The sequence below is a fragment of the Sapajus apella genome, unplaced genomic scaffold (assembly GCF_009761245.1).
Source record: "Sapajus apella isolate SASKATOON/1434 unplaced genomic scaffold, GSC_monkey_1.0 scaffold160, whole genome shotgun sequence".
NCBI lineage: Eukaryota > Metazoa > Chordata > Mammalia > Primates > Cebidae > Sapajus > Sapajus apella.
Window position 1 is genome coordinate 1,635,401 of NW_022437100.1, and position 21,046 is coordinate 1,656,446.

Genomic DNA, 21,046 nt, shown 5'->3' on the forward strand with positions numbered 1-21,046 from the left:
CCTCTTCCCATTCTCTTTTGGGGGAGTCCCCTGCTATTCAGCTGGCTGGGCCTGGGTTTTGACTTCTCTTGAATAAAATATGACGAGCCACCACTATTGGTTTTGTTTTCTTAGGGTTTGGGCATAATCTCTTCAGTCATTTCCAGAAACACCTGACCCTTTTTTTTTTAACAAGTGGAGCTCCTGCCTTCCTGAGGCCTGCACACACTTGGAATTTTTGGTTTAAGGGATGCGCACCCAGGTCTTCTGACCTCTCTGAGATCATTTCCCCTCCTCCCACATTCTCAGTGACTTCCCACTCAATCAGTCTCATCAGATTCGGGGTCTTGGGGATGGTAGTGTCCTCTTCTGGATGTGCCCTCTGCTCCCCACGGTGCCAGCTCCATATCCCTCATCCCACTGCGAGCAGGAGTAGTGAACAGATCGGAAGTGGGAAAATGTCCTGCCTTTCAATGAAGGGGAAAGGGTGGGTTGGAGAAATTATCAGCACATATAAGGTTAGTACTGATTGATCCATGAGAAAATTCTAGAATAGGTCACTCCATGTTTGAAAGCACTTATATAATAAAGAGGAGATGGGGTGCTAGCATAGGATATCTAAGAACCAATGTTGCCAAATAAAGTTTTTTCAACGGTTCCTGGTCCAGTAGGTTGAGGGAATGCCAGAGATCCAGGAATCTTGATTTTGACAAGGCATCGGCAGTCTCCATGCAACCGAGACAGAGAAGCATGTGCTTCATGATGGTGTAACTAGACAGTTTTAGAACTGATTAGACAGGCTCCTGAAGAGTGGAGATAATACAGCCAGGCGAGGTGGCTCACGCCTGTAATCCCAAGCACTTTGGGAGGCCGAGGTGGGTGAATCACAAGGTCAGGAAATCGAGACCATCCTGGCCAAGATGGTGAAACCCCATCTCTACTATAAAAAAATACAAAAAGCCCGGTGTGGTGGCATGCGCCTGTAGTCTCAGCTACTTGGGAGGCTGAGGCAGGGGAATTGCTTGAACCCGGGAGGCAGAGATTGTAGTAAGCCAAGATTGCACCACTGCAGTCCAACCTGGTGACAGAGCAAGACTGTTTAAAAAAAAAAAAAAAAGCGGCGATAATGGAATTGAAGTGGAGAGAGGTGTTTAGTGCCGTACGCAGGTGTCCCTCTTCATTTCAACCTTTATTAGTGACTTGAATGAGGCTATTCAAGTTTGCAGATACATAAAGCTCCAAAGGAGAGCTGGGTCCTAAAAGGTTTAATACAGGTGGGGAAATGGGTCAAATCCAACAAGGCGAGGTCTGTTAAATATCAGTGTAAAGTTCTGCTTTTGTCTACAACAAAACACCAAAACGGCATACGTACAATTTGGGTATGACTTTGCAATGGATATTGTCCAAAAGATCAGGGGGTTAGGTTACCATCCAGCTTCATGGGAACCAACAGTTTTGGGGAGGTTGCCTGAACAACTTCTGCGAAGCAGATCCCAGATGGAGGGAGTTTGGCCTCCCTGGGGACTGGTCTGTTTTGGTGCCCTGCCTCTCTGCCTGGTCCTGACTAGGGGCTGGAGACCATGGATGGAAGGAAGGAAGCTAAGGATGCCCAGGCTGGAGCAGTGAAAGACACATTGCTCCAGATACAAAGCAGAAGTAGGATCTGCAAACGACAGGCAGGTGGAGGGGATGCTGGTTAAGAGTGCAAGCCTTGGAGTCAGAGCTGGGTTCAGATTCTGGCACGAGCACTTCTTAGCATCAACCTCGCAAAGCTTGTTTCCCCATTTGGAAGACTGAGATAACGACTGGACCTACTCCTTCATTGGCCTGAATGACATAAAACCCTTGGGAGCACTGAGTAAATGGCAGCTGGGTATAAGCCGTTATGATCTGGGTATGAGGAAGAACTTCAACCATCGGAGCTGTTCATCAGTAGAGCAAGATGGCAAAGAGATTCCCCCTGTCCTTGGAGTTGTGAGCTTGTGAGGTAGAGTGGTCCTGGCCTCTGGGTGCAGTCTGGACTTCTGCTGAGGAAAGAGCTCTTAGGGAGTAGGAGCTTAAGGAGTAGACTGCATGTCCGACATCCTTGGTCTGGACTTGGGCACGGGCAGCTGCTGTGAAGGTTTGGCTAGATCCTGGCGTGGGCTGCCGTGTGTGTGCTAGGGGAGGTGGAGGCGGCAAGTGGGCGGATGCAGCCACGCAGGGCCCCTCCACACACCCTGAAGGACAGGCCTGACTGCAGACAGCACGGTGTCATACCCAACCCACCTCCTCTTCAGTACCAGTCTCGAATTCTCTGCAAACTCCCCTCTGCTGGGTGCTGGTGAGCAGAGTGGCTGCTTGGAAGGCAGTGAGTTCCAGCTGAGCCAGTTAAGAGTGAGTGGCCCTCTGCAGTGTGGGACACAGCTGGGCTGGGGAGAAGCTCCCATCTGAGGCTTCAGTCCCTGGGCTCAGATGGACCCCACTGGGATGCCAGCTGTCCTAACCCACTCCATTGTCCACATCTTCTTAGCGTGGGGGGAGAGAGAGAAAGGAGAGGGGAATGAAAGAGACAGAGAGAGAGAGAGAGAGAGAGAGAGAGGAAGGGGAGGGGAAAGAGGGTGGAGTGGGGGGAGAGCGAGAGATCTTTGATGATCTGTCCTTTGCATTCTACTCCTAGCTACTTCCAGAAAGCGTCTGAGGAAGCACAGGTGCAGGGCTGAGATCAAGAGACAGGCCAGGTCAGGCTCACCAAGCAGGTAACCGGAACCTTTAATTTTATTATGTGGAATGCTTAATGCAGAGTTAATAGGGTCTAGAGTGGCTAGGAGAGGGGACTACTGAGATAAATAAAAGGAGACAGTAATGAGTTACATGTGAATGGGGGGGCTGCAGAACAGGAACATGGGGGCGGATGTAGCTACATACTTTATTCAAATACCACTGGGAGGCAAGGGGCAAGAGGCAAGGGCAGAAGGTACATGTCAGGAGTCTAGTGTCTTCAGCCTGCTGCCAGCAACCTGGGTGCTGGGCCCTGTGTCTCCTGCAGCCAAGGGTTTGGGCCTGAGCAGCTCTAACTCTCTGGGAAGCCAGGGAGTGGGGCTGACAGAGCAGGGGCTGTAGAGCCTAGTAAGGGAAGGGGGAGCTGGCGAGGAGCCCGGGGTGGGGGGAGGCTCTGTGAATTGTCTCTGATTCCTTTCCTGGAGCCCCTGCCTCCTCGCCTCCTGGGATGCGCCTCAAGGTCACAGAGGTTGTAGTGGAGGAGGACTGGGGGCTCTTTCTCGATTAGACAAAGAATGAGGTTATTGGCACAGAATTGGATCTGGGGGCCTCTGTGCCAACTCCTTCCTGCCTTCGGGAGGGGAGGGGGCATTGAAGGGATGAGAACTCCACTAAGTCCCTCGAACCTCCCACTCCCCATGATGCTCCTCAAAGCTACTCTCAGCCCCTGAGTAGGAGACACGGCCAGCTCCAGGCAGAGTCTCTGAGTGGCCTAGCTCTTAGGTACTGTGGCATTGGTGGCATGGGCATGTCAGACCCTCACTCTCCATGAGAGAGGAAACAGGAGTGCATAGGAGTGGTAAGGCCTCCGATGCCACCAACCCTGGTGCTTCCCCTCCCTGAGGCGGGTGAGCAGGTCCTTCTCAGGTCCTGGGGTAGAGGGTCATTCCTGGGGGGAAGGTGCAGCCCCTCATCTTTCAGTGTGGGAGCAACAGTCAACCTCCTTCTCCTCTGCCCAGCCTGCTCGCCTGGGGCTTTGCTGCTGGAGCCTGGATGGGGCGGGTGGGTCTTCAGGGCAGTGAGCCAGACAGAAAGCCACCCCCAGCTGTCAGCCTCTGCAGCCTCCTCCACTGCCACCGCCAGGCCTGAGGTGGGCGAGGAACAGGGCACACAGGCTGGGGGCAGGGGCTGGGCAGGGGGTGGTGGTAACAGGATCCCCTTTAGGGCCGGGACAGCGTCGTATATACTGGCTGCTCCCAGTGTGTAGGGCTGTGGGACTGGGGCCCTGAAGGGCTGGGGTCAGAGATGGCCGTGTAGAGGGGCCGCTGCGAGGGCCCCATATAGGAGAAGGCCGAGTAGAGGCCAGAGGCTTGGCTGGAGTGGCCATAATAGGGTCCTGAGGGCTGATGGTCAGAGTAGTCAAACTGGGGGCGGGAGATGGAGGGGAAGGCTGAGCCATAATGGGGCAGGCTGAGGGAGGTGTAGGCGATCTGTGAGGTGGATGGCTGGTCAGTGTAGTGCGGGGGCCCCTGGGGCCCCGCGGTCTCTGTCTTCACCTGGGCTTTGGCATCCACACCAGGTGGTGAGACCGTGGGCAGAGCCACACCTGGTGGCTTGGAGATCCAGGCGGAGTGTCCACTGGCCACAGCCAGGGCGCTGCCCAGGCCATAGCCAGCTGCTGAGTAGCTGCCCACGTGGCCTGGGTGCCCATTGGGCGGTAGGTACTGGTCCAACTCAGCCACATCAAAGGTCTCCATGTTGGACATTACCTCGTGGCTGATCTCACCGATGTCCACGTTGCCGAAGTCGATGTGAGGCTTCCCGCCCTCCCCCATGGAGCGCCCGTCCCGCTTGGGGTCTGCCTTGCCCGACTGCAGCTCTGTCTTTGGGGTGGTTGGAGGGGTCGGTGGGCCATGGCTCTGGCCTGGGTGGAAGGGAGACAGAGAGAGAGAGCAAGGGGGAAGCAGGTTAGAGCCAGGTGGGTGCACGTGAACTTCGATAGTTCACCTTCAGGCAGCAGGTGCCTCTGGGAAGTTGAGGTCTGATTGCTGCTCTGACCTTTTAAGTGTCACGTTTTCGCAGCATGAGTCAGTATTTGTTTAAATACTGGTCTTAGTAAATACTGGTCTCTAGTTGTTTATGAAATTCTCAAATCTTAGGGATGGGTCCTGCCTCCTCCCCTGTCACCCACGAGGGGAGGCCTGCCTCATTCTGAAAAACCTTTCCTGTGGAAAGTTCTTCCTCTCATCAGCTTCTCTGTTGCCCAGGTGGTCTGGCCCGGCCTTTGCACTCTGCCAGCCCCGCTTCTGTGCCCCTGCCGACTGCCCTCTATGCTAAGCCTCACTTGCCCAGACTCCTGAGTGCTCTGTTTCACCTTTGCTGGTTGCCTGGGCCTGCCCCCTGTCCCGGCCTCGTGATGTGTCCTTTCCAGTCCTTCCCTCCTCCTGAGCCCGCCCTGCTGCCCAGCCCACTGGCAGGCCCTCGGCCCCGTCACACCCTGGCCTGTGTTGCCCTGTCATTCCTTGAGCTGCCTACCTCTGTGGGAGGGCACTTAGAAAACTGGTTCTTGTTCCTTTATATGTTCACTTTCCTTTTCACATATTAATTTGGCAAACTTTTAGGGAGCATTACAAAACACCAGGTACTGTGCCAGGTGCTGGGGATACACATGTAAATAAAATGGATCCCTGTCCCCAAAGCTCATAGTTTAGTCACAGATCCATAGATCCACATGCGCCCAGAGTTGGAAGTGCTGTGATGACTTCCAACTCTGGAAGGACCTGGGAGACCAGAGGAGTCTACCCGCTGCCCCAGGGATCTAGGGAAGGTCTCATCGGGAAAGGATGTCTGAGTGGGGCGGGGCCTTGAAGGGTGAGAAGTCTGTGTCCACAGTTTCATTCTGAGGTGGTTGTTCTGTACATAGTCCAGGGTCTCCTGATGTGTGTGTGTGTGTCCCTGGATCTCTGCAGGTGAACAGTATGTACATGTGTGTGGGAGAGAACGTGTCCATGGCCTTAAGAGACTCTGAGCTCCCCAAGGACAGGCCTGTGCCTCCTCCATCAGACCAGAGGCAGCGCCGATTCCTGCATTGGCCAGGGGCTCTGTACTTCAAGAGACCTGCCTAGGTTTCTGAATCCTGGTTCTGTGTCTGGACAACTCCCCTGTCTTCTCTTAACTAGTTTCCCTGTTAGTAAAATAGAGATTATACCAAGCAGCCTAGACATTGCCTCTTTCTGGAAGCCTCTTCCTTGACAAGAGTCGGGTGGGTAGCGGGGTGTTCTTGGAGACCTGACTGGATGGGATGACGGGCGGATTACTCCCCCAGAGGCCGTGCCACCTCTGGATGTCACACAAGCTTCTTGTACACTTGTTTCTTTCTATACTTTTTTGTTTTTTTAAGAGATAGGCCAGGCATAGCAGCTCATGCCTGTAATCCCAGCACTTTGGGAGGCTGAGGTGGGTAGATCACTTAAGGTCAGAAATTTGAGACCAGCCTGGGTGAAACCCCGTCTCTACTAAAAATACAATAATTAGCCGGTGTGGTGGCTTGCACCTGTAATCCCAGCTACTGAGGAGGCTGAGGCATGAGAATTGCTTAAACCCAGGAGGCAGAGAGAGGTTGCAGTGGACCGAGATGGCACCACTGCACTGCAGCCTGGGCAACAGATCGAGACTGCATCTCAAAAAAAGCTGGGCGCAGTGGCTTACACCTGTAATCTCAGCACTTTGGGAGGCTGAGGCTGGCAGATCATGAGGTCAGGAGTTCGAGACGAATCTGGACAACATAGTGAAACCCTGTCTCTACTAAAAATATAAAAAATTAGCCAGGTGTGGTGGTGTGCACCTGTAATCCCAGCTGCTAGGGAGGCTGAGGCAGGAGAGTTGCGTGAACCCGGAAGGTGGAGGTGGAAGTGAGCCAAGGTCACGCCATTGCACTCCAGCCCAGGCAACAGTGTGAGACTCCGTCTCAAAAAAAAAAGGACACAGAGTTTTACTATATTGCCCATACTGGTATCAAACTCACAGCCTCCTGTGTAGCTGGGACTGCAGGCGTGTTCCACTATGCCTAGCTTTGTTTCTTCCTGTACTAACTCACTCGCTTTCATCCCTGCTCCTCTCTAGACTATGGGCCCCTGAGGCCAGGGACTGTAGGCTTCTCCGGCTAGTACCCCTGGTGTCCACTCCAGTGCTTGGCATGAAGTAGGATTCAGAGCACGTCCTCTGAAGGCAGAGCTCTGCTCACCGAGCACTTCTCATGTGGCAGACCTATGTCATTTTCTGTACATTGGGAACGCAGGCAAGGGAGCCGTGGTGCCAAGCAGAAGCCCTGGAGCCAAACTGGGGAAATTCTTGTCTGTTTTCTCATCAGTAAAATGAGAGTAACTTGCCACAGCTGAGTTCTGAGCCCTTGCAGTTTGGCTACCTCACCACGTTGTTTGCAATGACTGAGTTAGTAGACATAAGGCAAGCAGCACAGCACCTGACACAGAGTAGGTGCTCAATTAATGTTAGCCGTTATTATCATTAATGAGAAACAAGATAGCTATGTCTGGCCCATCCATGGCCTATGCTCAGCATCATATGCCGTGTCTCTTCTGTCAGAATGGGTGGTGGGATTTGGGAGGCCAAAGTGGGCAGATTGCCTGGGCTCAGGAATTGGAGACCAGCCTGGGCAATACGGTGAAACTCTACTAAAATACAAAAAATCAGCTGGACCTGGTGGCGTGCACCTGTAGTCCCAGTTACTCGGGAGGCTGAGGCAGGAGAATTGTTTGAACCTGAAAGGTGGAGGTTGCAGTGAGCCGAGATCATGCCACTGCAGTCTAGCCTGGGTGACAGAGCAAGACTCTGTCTCCAAAAAAAAAAAAAAAAAAAAATGAATAGCCATTGGGAAAGAGGCAGTGATTTCCTCTCCGTTTAATCATCCATTTCTCAAACCCATCCTGTCTTCTCCCTCTTTCCTTGTAACTGCCCCAGACACCTCTCACTCCATGGCCTCCATAGACTCTTTAACTGGCCCTATTTGCCCAGCAGCAGTGACCCCTTGGATCAGTCCTGGCCAGAACCCTCTTGCCCAGCCACTGCCCCTCGTACTGGCGTCCCCATGGAACTCCCTCTGGGCCACTGCAGCTCTGCTGGGGCAATTGCACAACCTGGCACAGTCTCCCCAGGGTCCAGGGCTGCTGGGGGAGCGTCTGGGTCTCATGCCATCCAGCCCTCTCCTCTCTCCACTGCCTGGGCTTGCCCTACCCCCAGCTCTGTCATCAGCACTCACCTGAGGGATGCTCGGGGTTCCCATCTGACATGGGGGAGCCCTCTCCTGGGTGCCGGTGGTCCAGGTGGGCACTCTTGTAGTGGGCCTGGATGGCAGCGGTCCCACCTTGCTCAGCCTCCCCACCAGGGCACTCCGCCTCGCCCTGGGTGGCCTTGCCATTCTTCCGCCGCCTGGGTTGGTACTTGTAGTCCGGGTGGTCCTTCTTGTGCTGCATACGGAGCCGCTCAGCCTCCTCGATGAAGGGGCGCTTGTCACTTTCATTCAACAGCCTGGGATGGGGTGGGTGGCAGAGAGGGGCCGGTGTGAGTGCCAGAGCACTCCAGGTTGGCCTCCCTCTGAGTGTCCATCTTGGAAGGCAGGAGACCCTGGGATAGGGCACCCAGAGGACAGGACCTGGGTGGGGCTCTGCCCTATGATTTATGGACTGAGAGATGTGAGGCCCAAGGAATAATAGCCTCAGAGGGCTGTGATCTCTGCCTCCAAATCTTTCACGGGCTGGAGGGTGAGCGAGGGGTCAGTCCGCTGCTTCTGGTAGCCCCTGAGGAGGAGTTAGAAGTAGGAGTAAAGGTTTCAAGGGGCAGATGCCAGTTAAAGGAAAGGAAACACTTTCTCATCATCAAAGCTGTCTGCAAGTGGAATTGGCTGTCTCATTAGGGGGTGAGCTCCCTGGGACTGGGGGTGGGCAAACAGAAGCAGTGTGGCTGGGGGAGAGCTCAGTCTCTGCTACTTACTAGCTGTGTGTGTGACCTTGAGCAAATTACTTCTCTGAGCCTGAGTTTCTTCACCTATAAAAGGATGATAACATCTTCTTAACTTGGGTGTGGGATTGGCCAGAATAATGGATGTGAAGTGCCTTGAACCAGGGCCTGGGAAGCAGGTTGCGCACCTTGAGAAAGAGACGTTTTTCCTTCTCTCTTTCTTTCTTTCTTTTTTTTTTTTTTTTGTGAGGGAGTCTCACCCTGTCACCCATGCTGGAGTGCAATGGTGCGATCTCGGCTCACTGCAACCTCTGCCTCCAGGGTTCAAGTGATTCTTGTGCCTTAGCCTCCTGAGTAGCTGGGATTACAAGCATGAGCCACCATGCCTGGCTAATTTTTGTGTTTTTAGTAGAGACGGGGTTTCACCACGTTGGCTGGTCTTGAACCCCTGACCTCAAGTGATCTGACTGCCTCAGGCTCCTAAAGTGCTGGGATTACAGGCATGAGCCACTGTGCCCGACTCAAGAGGTGCTTTTCTATTTTTTATTTTTTTGGGGACAGTCTCACTCTGTCACCCTGGCTGGAGTGCCATGGCACGATCTTGGCTGACTGCAATCTCCACCTCCTGGGTTCAAGCGATTCTCCTGCTTCAGTCTCCCAAGTAGCTGGGACTACAGGCACATGCCACCAGGCTCGGCTGATTTTTGTATTTTTAGTAGAGATGAGGTTTCACCATGTTGGTCAGGCTGGTCTCGAACTCCTGACCTCAGATGATCCACCAGCTTCAGCCTCCCAAAGTGCTGGGATTATAGGCATGAGCCACTGCGCCCAGCCCAGAGAGGTGCTTTTCTAACGCTGCTCGTGTGGGTGGTTGGACCAGAGGATCTAGGGGTGGCCTCTCAACTCTGGGTCCTGACTGTGTGAATTCCAGTGTGGTGGGATTGAGAGGCAGATGTGGGTCCTCTTCACCATGGGTCAGGGCGGGGGGCACTGTCTTCTGCGGGGGTCCTATATCCATGTCCAGAAGATAACAGAGGGTAGTTCTTAAAGAATTTGGGGGGAAAAAAAAATATATATATATATATATATGTGTGTGTGTATATATATATATATGTGTGTGTGTGTGTGTGTGTGTATGCATATATATATATATGTGTGTGTGTGTGTGTGTGTGTATGCATGCATATATATATATATATGAAAGAAGATAACAGAGGGTTGAGGAAGCTAGTCTCTCCTCAGACCCTGGGACAGTCCCCGAAGCCAACACATGGAGGGAAGAAGCCCTGAAGCCAGTGCCCTTGCCACCGACTCCAGCCTCAGGCTGGGGTTGGAGGGGGAGGTCATTCAGGGTTTGGCTGCCCCAGGGTGAGGAGGGCAGGATGCGGTACCATACAGAGGGGCCCGAGGGGAAAGTCCACAGATTCTAGGATCCCAGACCTTGGGACTGACAGTCTATGAGTCTTGGTGGGAGCAGCCCTGTCTGTCAGTCCAGAGGGCCTCTCTTTCCTGCCCCACCCCTCACACCCCAGTGGGTGCCCTCTTTCCCCAGTCAGCAGAAGGCCGAGCCCTCCCTCCCCAGGCTGGGCGGGGGTGGTCATGCCAGGCACCTCCTAGCGGGCAGCAGCATTCCTCTGCGGCTTAGCCTCCCTGTCTACTCCCCCCACCCCCGCCCTGAGCCCAGCCCTAGCTCCAGCTTTCTCCGAGGGTCCCTCCAGCCGAGACTGTCAGAGTCAGTGGACACACTTAGGACGGAGATGCTGGAGCAGGGCCTTGAGAGTCAGGGAGTGGGATGCAGGTGCCCTCTCTGATGGCTGGGACCAGGGGAGGGGGTGGAGCAGGCCTTGAGAGTGTCACTGGGGAGAGCCCACAGAGGAGAGAGCTGCTCAGCCAGCAGCGGGCCCCAGCACAGAGGCTTCAGGGATAGCTGGGGACATGGGACACAGAGCTCACACTCTCACTCATCCTTCCCTTGCCCCTTGCTCAGCTGGCAGCCAGCAATCAGCAGGAAAGTGACAGGGGCCAGAAGAGAGGGGTAATTTCAACATTGGATCCCACTGCCACCTCCTCAGCTAGTTCCCAGCATTAGCCTAACCCTGACAGAAACCTAAGCCCCGGCCTGCTGCCATCCCTGACCCCAGCCCTAACCCCAGTGCCTCCTCCACCAGCTGTGCGGGACAGCTGATTCTACCTCCAGCCCAACCCCAGACCCAGCCTGCCCACCATGTAAACCCAATCTCCAGCACCAGCCCTCACTCAACATTACCAGCCCCAAACCCCCCACATTGCCCCTAGCTCTAACTCCAAAACCATCCTCATTTGTGCCTTCCCATCAGCCCTCTTTCCCCTTGATCTCCCAGGTTTGGAATGGGGCTGGGAAGAGGTAGGCTGATCCCCCACCCAAACTGGAAACCCCAACCAGAGAGCTCCCACAGTGGGGCACCGGTTGCTCCTACATGTGTCCTGCTAGGCCAGGGGCATAAGAAGATTTTACCTGGGGAAGGGGCCTGTGGCACTGGGAACAGGAGAGGCTGGGTGACCCCCACCATGAGGGAGGGATTCTTATCTGTGTTCCCTTTTCCAGTTTCTTGGCTCTGGTTTTTTCCAGGCAGGTCAACCAACCCACAGCCATTACCCTGTGATCAGCCTCTACTAGCCCCTCCCCAGATGGGCATTAAAGGTTAGCATGACTTCGGGGCTCACATGGCCCCTTAGGACCTGGGCTCCAGCGTGTCTGATCCCACATTCCCTTGGGGCTCTCCACACAGTTTGTATCTTTCTCTTTTTGGTTTTAAGACACCTGTTGTCCAGCTCTGCCTACCTAACGACCCCCCCTTCCTGACATCCCGGGAGTCACAGCTTAGGGAGGTTCAGGAGAAGCTCCTGGAGCAATTGGCCAGCCCAGCCCACATCCACATGTCTTTCAAGACCCCCATCCAGGGTCTAGGGAGCCACCATCTGTTGGCATTGCCTTTGATCCTTGCCATGATTCTGGCCCCTTCCTCCCTCTGGCACTGGGTTCTCAGCAAGCAGTGCGAGTTTTCCTGATTGCCACACCCCAGGCTGGCCCCTGTGCACATAACTTGAGTGATGGCCAAGAATGAGTCCTCCTGAAGGGAGTCCAAGCCCAGGGTTCTGGGCTGGGGGAATCTGGGGACAGGGACAAAGGAGGAACCAATCTCAAACCCTTGGCAATGGGAGGTAGAGGGAGAATGGGGTCCATCCTTGCTTTGACTCTCGTTGAGCTCACACTGTGGTCTTCTCATGGTCCCCAGGGCCTGCCCTGTCTGTCTCTCCTGGTTGTCTGTTTCTCACTTGCTCTTCTTTGTTCCCTGGCACTAAAGGTACTGGCGTGGGTCAAGCCCCATCCAAATCTGAATGGACCTTGGTCGGAGGAGCTAGCTGTGACCTCTATTCTTGAGCAGAACTGGGCTGTCTGGGTCCACACAGCGGCCTGGTTGCTGAGCCCTGGGCCTGCCCTGGGTGAGCAGGGTGATAAGGGCTGAGGAAGGGCAGGGGAAGGGACACCAGGCCTTCAGCAAACACCTGGCAAGAACAGGCCAGGGGGCTGTTGAATCTTTTGATCTGTTGGAGACCCTCCTGCTCCTTCCACCACTCTAAGCCTCTAGACCCAATCTCTGCCCAGCTGTGGCTGGCAAGGGGGAGGGCAGCAGAAGGAAGGCAGGCTCCTCTGACAAAGCCCTTGCTTTCTGGGACCCAGATCTCCACAACTTCTTGTTTCCCCCCAACCTCCTGGCCACTCCTCAGAGTAAAGGTCATCCACCACTGTCTCCAGGGACAATGTCGGGGAAGTCCTCTGGACGAAGTATGGGAGTCCTGTGTTCTGGCCCTGGCTCTGCCACCAACTTCTATGTGACCTTTGTGATTGATTCCTTTGCCTTTCTGGGCCTGTCTCTTGGCCAGTCTAGTGGGAATCAGGTGACTGCTACTGGCTCACATCTCCTGGAGTCCCTGTTCTCTTTCGGAGCTGCTCTGGGACTCCTGGGGTGGGAGTGGGGGGTTGCCTTGTTCCACACATCCCCAGGAGGCCTGGCTGAACCCAAGATCTGAGTTGAGGGTGGCAGAATCGCTCCCTGGGGGGGACGTTTTTCCTAGAGGTGTGGGCTGGTCCCAGGGAACCTGGGACTCTGAGGGCCCCTGGGCAGGAAGGGGGCCAAGGTTTCCTTCTGGACAGCGTGCTCAGCTCCAGCTCTGGGGCTAGGGGGAAGAGGTTGCTCATTGTTGGGGTGGGGCGCTGGCAGGGAAGATGGCGCCGAACTGGGAGAGGGAGGAAAGGAAAGAGATCAGCTTGGTGGCTCTGGGACAGGGCAGGAGGAGGCAGCCCCTTTCTGTGTGTCCTCTCCCTAGGAGGATGAAGAAGCCCCAATTCACAGGAGGGTGGGGTCAGAAAGTCTCAGGGAAGACCCTTAGGATAGGATGAGGTCCTGCAGCAGCAGGAACGTTTCCCCCAAAGTTCTTCATCCCTCACTCTTCCAAAGACCCTCATCTGAATTCCTTGTTTGCTTTGGACTTCCCCCGAGTTCTCCATCTGACTGCCTCAGTTTCCCTGCATCTCCAGCCAAGCCTTTGGTTCCTTCCAAGCGTTTCCCTCGAATCCTCCTGACCACAGCAGCTGGTGGCATGAGTGTGCGTGTCTGTGGGCAGGGCGTTAGTGAAGGTCTCCCTCCCTCCCTAGGAAGCCCCAGGCCCCACGGTCTGCCACCCGCAGAATTCCAACCACGAGGGGGCGCCTTCCTGCCCGCTGCCCTGAGGGGAGACCCGGCCTAGGCCTCTGGAGTTCCGAGTTCCAGGGTCCTTGTGGTGGAAGGGCGGGCGCGGCCCCCACACCTGGTCTCCAGCCCCATCCAAGGAGGACTGCCAGGCAATCCCGCTCTGGGGTGCAGGATTGCTCTGGCGTGCGGGCCGCCTCGGCTTCCCTGAATCCACCCGAAGCTAGAGGGCCGAGCCCGGGGCGGTCGGGTGCTCACCTCCAGAGCTTGCCCAGCGTCTTGCTGAGCTCGGCATTGTGCAGGTGCGGGTACTGGTCCGCGAGCTTCCTGCGTGCCGCCTGCGCCCACACCATGAAGGCGTTCATGGGCCGTTTGACGTGCGGCTTGCTCTTGCTGGCGCCATTGACGCGCACGGGCATGGGCACCAGCGTCCAGTCGTAGCCGCTAAGCACCTGGCTGACGGCCTCGCGGATGCACACGGGGAACTTGTCATCGTCCGCCTCGCCGTCCTGCTGCTCCTTCTTGACCTTGCCCAGCTCGCCGGGCCCTGGGCTGGCTCGCAGGCCCGATCCGCCGCCGCCGCCGCCGCCGTCGGGCCCTAGCGAGGGCGCGCTCCCCGGGGACAAGCAGCGGGGCTCCTCGGAGCCCACGGGGCTCAGCTCCACCTCGGATAGGTCCTGCTCCTCCGCCATGTCGCCCCCGGCCGCCTCCGCCGCCTCCCCCGGGCCCGCCGCCGGGGTCCTCGCGAAGAGTCCAACGCCCACCTGGATGGAAGGAGGGCGCGATGGAGCGGCGGCGCGCGCAGCCCCGAGGGCGGCCCGGGACGGGACGCAGGCACAGCCCCGAGGTGGTGGCCCTTCCTGCTCCAGCTAAACCCACTCTGGCCCCTGGGGCCCACGCACATGCCAGACTCTAGGTGGGTGCGTCCCGCCTCTGCGTCTTCCCACCACCAGGTCCCAACGGTCTCTTGGTGTGGGTGGCTTTTTTTTTTTTCAACCTCCTTTTTTGGTGGAGGTTTGTTGATGATAAGGAAGAAAAAAACGGAACCTTTATTTTGCCCTAATCCCGGCCCCTGGAATTTCCCACCTTTTCTCTCACCTTTCCTTCTTCCCTCAGCCTGCCCCAACGGGGTTTAGAGGAGAGCCAGGTAGGGGGCAAGGGCGAGGTGTCGCCGCTCTCCACCCCACAGCAGGGTCCCAGGCCTGAGCGGGCCAGGGACAGCAGGCTGCGCACTCACCTCCTCGGACCTCTCCTCCAGTCTGGGGCTCGTCCTTAGGAAGTGGAAAACCGTGTCCCAAGGTGTGCGGTCCAGCTCGGGGCTGGGGGGTGACGCTGGTGCGCTGGGAGGGAGGGGCGGGAGGCCCTGAGCCTCAGGCCACGGCCTTGTTAGGACGGAGCCTGAATCCTTACCACCAACCACCCTGGCCGGACAGCCCGAGACTGACTGAGCGACTGAGCCGCTGCAGAGGGCTGGGGAAGGAAGGAGGGGGAGAGGGGGGAGGGGGAGAGGAGGGAGGGAAGGGCAGAAGGTGGAGCCTCCAGGCTTTCCTTCATCCCCAACACTCAGGGCTCCTCCACCCGGAGCCCAGGCCCCCCCACCTAACTCCCTGCCCTGCTGCCCAGGCCCATCTCGCTGGGGCTTAGCTTAGGCTTCGTCCGGGAGGCGGAGGGGTGGTTAGGCCAGGGAAGGAAGAGATGAAGGTGGGAGGGTCAGAACCTGTTGCTTGGAGGAAAATTTGGGCCTTCAGGACCCCCTGCCTCTGGTAGGATGGGCACTTGGCAGGGGACTAGGGAGAGACATGAAGGTGTTGAGCGTTCTGTGGGCCCGTGAGGGAGGCTGGCCCGAGCTGCTTCATCTTCAAAATCCTGTTGAGTGCCTACTGCATGCTGGGCACCACTGCCCAGCTCCCCACCCTGCCTCCCACCTTTTCCCAGGCTGCCCTTTCTGCCACATCCTGCACAGTGGAAGAGACTTCTCAGGGCTCCCCCTGAGACAATCAGAGCCCCAGCTTGAGCCCTGGCCCCTTCTTTGCAGACACCCAGCGCACACATGGGCTGGTCTGGTTCAAGGGGCTGAGGGGTTCCCAGGAGGGCCAAGGTGGGACAGGGTGGGGGCCCTCTCTCAGTAGGTCTTAGAGGCATTCTGAGTTCCTGCTTCCTGGGACCCAACTCCCTCCACGCGGGGATCACCCTGTCGTGGGAGAGGGTGAGGGAGTCCTAGTTCTGGTTGTCATGAAGTCCTCTACTCCACCACCCCAAGAAGGGCTAGGGCCTTGCCCTGCGTCTTCCCTCCTCTGCCCACCTCTCCCTCCCTCCCCTATTCTTTCCTGCCCATCATCCCAGGACACCTCCTGTCTCCTTCCTAGGCCTCTCCTCCAAAGGCCTCTCCTTCCTCTTAACTGAGGGCAGCCCCACCCAGGTGTTGAGGCCAAGGTGGGGTGCATGTGGGGTATGCAGTGGAGCTGGGGCCACATTGGCGACCATGTGTGGTTCTGAGCCCCTCAGCAGCTGGGCAAGGCCCCAAGCCCACCTCAAGGGGTCCTGTCTGGAGTGGGCTGGAAGGGGTCTGGGGAGGCAAGGCCTCATGCTTGGGAAAGGCCAAAGGGGCGTGGGGGGTGGGTAATGGGATACAATGAGGTAGTCACACGAGGCAGAGGCATGTTGGGGGTGGGGGGAGCGGACACTGGAACACACACACACACACACACACACATGCTCACACACACAACCAGCCAGACAATCGGGCCAGTGTGTCTGGGGCCTCGGAGCCCAGTGAATTAGGAGTTTGATAAGGGTTTTCTCTTTCTCTCGCTTGCTGGCCTTGGACAATCTCCCCCCAGTTTTCCTCGACGCCACCCCCGGCGCTGCCAACCCTCCTCCCCCCGCCTCTCTTCTCTTCCCTGTGCCCAGACTCTTGTTCGGGGCCTTGAAACAGTGAGCTGTCTTTGTTCGAAATACAGGTGAACGGCAATCATGTGATTAACACACACACACATAAAAAGCTTTTTAACAGCGCCCGCTCGGCCTCAGAACCGCCCGGAGAGGAGCCGCCCTGGATGGACAGAGGGACGAGGACGAGCATCTAGCCAGTCGTGCCCGGCTGCCCTGCAGTCGCCTCCAACACCCGCTGCTGCCCGCCCGCTGCCTGCCTGCCTGGCATCTCTCTCTCCCGGTGGGTCCCCACTCATCCTTCCACCCCTCAGTTCCTCCTCTTTGAGGAAAGGACCTCCCTGCTCTCTGCTGTGTCTGTGACTGGCCTGAGGCCCCCTGGGGCAGGAGGGGTGGTTGTGGAGGGAAAGAACCTAGAGTTAGGAGGTAGAATGTGGGGTCCCACAGCTGCCCCCTCTCTAACTCCCTGTCTCCTCCTTTGCCCTCCTTGGCCCAGCTGTGCCAGGATGGGGGTGGGGGTAGCAGTGGGCACGCTCTGTCTGCAGGAAGCCACGCTAGACAGAAGGGGCCACTCCCTCTCTCTCTCCCTTGTCCCCGCACAGACACTGCCTTCCTCTCAGGGCTGTGCTGGGCTTTCTGCTGAGCAGTGCTGGGTGAGGCAGGTGGGCCTGCAGAGGGGTAGGAAGGGCTGTCAGATGACCAGGGCTGTGTGTGTGGTTGGGTCCCTGCTGCGAACACATCCCTGCCCACCATGATGGCAACTGGGTTCCCCTCCATCCCATCCTAGGCCCTAGGAACCCAGTTTTCTCCAGCAGGGGAGGGTGAAGGACCCACATTCATCCCTGAAGAGCAGGGAGCTTAGAGAGGGGAGGGATCCCGGCTGAAGACACCTGGGCCTCTGCCCCAGCAGGACGACAGGAGGGCCAGCGTTGCCTTCTCCTCCTTTCCCTGCTGGGGTTGGTAGGGGTCCCTTTACCCGTCATTCCTGACCCTTCCTCAGGGATGCTTGTAACCTCCTTACCCCACCCCCCATCACCCCTCTGTCCTGAAATGAGGGTTTGTCACTGTCCATGGCAAGATGTGGTGTCTGGTGGGCTCTGTGGCCTGTCCTCTGTCTGGGTGTTTATTTCGCAGCAGAGAGGCGCCTGGTCTGAGCAGAATGGTGGAAATCCAGGCTTCCTTCCATGGCCCAAGGAGGCCTTTCTGGAGCAACAGAGTTTTCCTGGGACTCGGCCTGGCTTTTGTTAAGGCTGGTCCCAGATTTACTCAGAAAATGGGTCCTGGAGAGGAGGAGAGGAAAGGAATATCTGTCAGTCAAACGTGAAGCCCACTGATGACACTGCCTGGCAGAGCTGCCTCCGCTCAGCAGTGACCCTTCATCCCCCGGCTCCCGAGTCCTCTTCCTGAGGACTGCAGCTGGCCCTGCTTTCCACCTGTGTTCCCCACCCTGGGTTCCTGGTCCCTCACCTGTCACATGGAGCGAAGGTCACCCTCCCTCCCTGCCTGCCCTGCAGGATACACTGAAATGAAGCTCAGGAAATCTGCTGCCTGCAGAGCCAGGGGTGATAGAGGAGTGAGGGATGGTCTGGTCAAGTTCAGGCTCTGCCCCAGCCTCAGTTTCCCCACACAGGCATGAAACTGTCTTCCTGACTCTCAGAGGACAGGGCTGAGATGGGATGAGGGAACACAGGGAAAGTATTTCGCACCTCTGAGTGCTGTGCGGATGCGACCGGGCGGGGGGTGGAGGTCCTGGCCATCCTCTCTCTAATTCCATCTGGCCTGTGCGCCCTCCTACCTCCAGTTGCCCTTTCCCAGGGGCCTGGCTTGCGGAGACAGGGTTTGGTCTAGGGCAGTGCTTCTCAAATGGGAAGGCGCACGGTGATTCTTCAGATTAGGGTGGGGCCTGAGGTTCTGCATTTCTAACCAGTTGCTTAGGACTGGCTCTAATTCTTGCTGAATTTAGAATCACTTGTGGAGTTAAAAACAAACAAACAAACAAAAAAACCATGCTGGGCAAGGCATGGTGACTCATGCCTGTAATCCCAGCACTTTGGGAGGCCGAGGTGGGCAGATCCCCTGAGGTCAGGAGTTTGAGACCAGCCTGGCCAACATGGTGAAACCCCATCTCTACTAAAAATACAAAAATTAGCTGGGCATGGTGGTGCATACCTGTAATCCCAGCTACATGGGAGGCTGAGGCAGGAGAATCACTTGAATTCGAAAGACGGAGGCTGCAGTGAGCCAAGATCGAGTCACTGTAATGCAGCCTGGGTGACAGAGTGAGACTCTGTCTCAAAAAAAAACAAGAAGCGAAACCAACGACAACAACAACAAATCATACTGAAGCACAGATCCCACCCCAGACCGGTTGATTCTGAATTTCTGAGGTTGAGGGGCAGGCATGAAGTTCCCTGGGAGGTCTTCACAGGAGTCTCTGGATCCCTTAGGCTGTGAATGACCCCCTTCCAGAGGCATCGCCAGGGATGAGGAGGGTTCTTGGGTACTGGACCCACCAGCCGGGCAGGTTGTATTAGGGTATCCAGGGAGCTTTGGGGTGTGGCAGTGGAGGGCTGACAGGCACAGTTAGTGGTCAAGAGCAGTGTAGGGACAGAGACAGAAGCCACCCTGCAGGTCTTAAGCTGAGTCTGGATGAGTGTCCTGGGGGCGCTGTGGGGGCTCCCCTGAGCATTTTCTAGGCCACCTCCCCCTTTGGATAAGGCTGTGCTATCCTTAATCTGGGATGTAGTGGAAAGTGACTCGAGGTTAAGAAATCCCGCCTCTAGTACCCAAGGGGCCTTAGGCAAATCATGCTGTGAACCTCTCAGGACTCAGCTTTTGCATATGTACAATGTTGATAATCTTATGCAACCGAGATATCCCCAGGTGATGAGAGAATTAAATAAGAATACACACACACACACACACACACACACACACACGCCTACATAGTATAGTGACTAGTTAACACATGTGAATCAGAGGAAATCATTTCGCTCTTGGGCCAGCACTGGGAGGTGTGGAGGGGCCTCACCTCAAGTCAAGTGCACAAGTATTTATTGAGCAGCCACCTCGGCCTCCCCATTAGGAGTTTATAATTAGTTTATAATTTGCCTTTTGAATCCTAATGTCAGATCGGGGTGGCATGCCTGCTTGGGATGACAAGCTCCTCTGTCATGGGTGGGCCTCCTCTGCCATGCCCCTTCACAGCGAAGGCGACACTCCAGGGCCTCCCCAGGTCCTGGCTCAGCTTGGAGGGCTCCTGTCATTGGACTTCATCCTCCCCACAACCCTCTGAGTAGGTGCTGTTCTCATTTTCAGAAGGAAACTGAGGCACAAAGCGATTCAGCGACACGCCTGAGCTCGCCCAGCTAATGATGGTAGGGTGTGGACTGGAACTTGTGGTTGGTCCCAGCCCAGACTCTGACCACTCTGCTCTACTGCCCCTAGGCCCCAAGTGCAGCTGCAGGTGGGGCTGCCTCTGCCTCCTCTCCTCACCCAGGCCTTTGGGCCTGCCCCGCCTTCCCCTGGAGCGCCGTCCTCCCACTGCCTGCTGGCAGTCTAGGCACTGCTGCAGCCCTACCGAGAGCTCCTCTCTCGGGACACACCTTGGGCACCTTGGTTGGAATTCTTTTCACTGTGACTTTCCCTCAGAGAAGGAGACAACTTTGGATGTGCTTTGCCTCCTTACTACACAGCCTGGGGGACAGGCCAGTCTCCACTTCCAATTGGGAGCCCCTGAGGGCAGGGCCATGCTCAACCTCGGCTCACTTCCCTGAGCTGAGTTGCTATCAGAGTTCCAAGGAGGAGAAGACCAGGGAGGCTGGAGTGGGCAGGAGTGGCTTCCTGGAGGCTGAGGGCCTGAGCTCTGGGGGAGGAGGATGGCATTCCAGGGCCTGTCCCAACAGGGGATCTTGCCCCTCCCTGTTTCTCCTGCAAGCTGAGGGTCTCGGACCCAGGCCAGGAAGGCAGCTCCGGGGGGCCGGAATCTTCCTTCACTCTCAACTCCACCCTCTCTGGAAACCAGGAAGTTGGGGCCAGTGCCCAGCACTGCCTCTGGCAGCCCAGCCTCGGCCCTCTTCTGAGAAGCCTTCAGAGAAGTTGACTGCCCATTCCTGCCATCTGTACCCAGCTGCTGGAAAGCCCTTCCTGGCGTCTGCCCTGAGCCTCTCCAGCTGCTGGGAACTTCTGTGAATGTCTTCTGTGAAGGGCACGGGGCCAGGAGTTGGGGTTGGGAGGTGATAGAGACCAGACCTTGGCTTTGAGGAGCTGAGGGTTTGATGGGAGAGACCTACATAGAAACCCAGAACGTGGCACAGCTGAACAGGCAGCTGGAGCTGGGCCTCTGGACCCCAAGGGCTGGGGTCAAGACTCAGTGGCTGTGGAGGCTCTGTGTTGCCTTGGGAACCCTCTTCCCTCTCCAGGCCTCAGTTTCCCCATCTGTAAGATGAGTGGCAGGCTAGCTGATCTCTGAGAGTGTTTCCATGTTTGATAACACATGAATTATATTTCAAAACAAGAGGCCCATGCCCGATCCAGTGTTTGCAAGGCGATGCCTCAGACCCTTGGTGTTCCTCAGGGAATATCTTGAAAGGTGTTTGGGAAACACTGCTTTCTGCTTCCTTTAGAGATGCAAGGTTGGGACATGGTAGTTCATACCTGTAATCCCAGTACTTTGGGAGGCCCAGGTGGGAGGATTGCTTGAGCCCAGGAGTTCGAGACCAGCCTGGACAACAGAGTGAGCCCCCCATCTCCACTATTATTATTACGTTTTGAGA

At 56.4% G+C, this 21,046-nt stretch overlaps 1 protein-coding gene and 1 pseudogene across 1 annotated transcript; one reads left to right on the plus strand and one right to left on the minus strand.

Moving 5' to 3' along the window:
* Positions 1-1,149: 1,149 nt before the first annotated feature.
* Positions 1,150-14,846, minus strand: SOX10 (SRY-box transcription factor 10). The gene is made up of 4 exons (XM_032266767.1): positions 14,620-14,846; positions 13,641-14,146; positions 7,955-8,223; positions 1,150-4,603 (listed from the first exon to the last, which is right to left on the minus strand). The coding sequence occupies exons 2-4, from the start codon at positions 14,072-14,074 to the stop codon at positions 3,900-3,902; spliced, it is 1,407 nt and encodes a 468-aa protein (XP_032122658.1). The 5' UTR covers positions 14,075-14,146; positions 14,620-14,846; the 3' UTR covers positions 1,150-3,899.
* A 204-nt stretch (positions 14,847-15,050) lies between these two features.
* On the plus strand, positions 15,051-18,324 carry LOC116542077 (annotated as a pseudogene).
* Positions 18,325-21,046: the final 2,722 nt, after the last annotated feature.

Coding starts and splice junctions, on each gene's coding strand:
- SOX10 (XM_032266767.1), bottom strand. CDS start 14,074: ATGGCGGAGGAGCAGGACCTATCCGAGGTGGAGCTGAGCCCCGTGGGC. Junction 8,224..13,640: donor ACGCTGGGCAAGCTCTGGAG/GTGAGCACCCGA, acceptor ACCCCATCCCAG/GCTGTTGAATGAAAGTGACA. Junction 4,604..7,954: donor GAACCCCGAGCATCCCTCAG/GTGAGTGCTGAT, acceptor CCTTCCACCCAG/GCCAGAGCCATGGCCCACCG.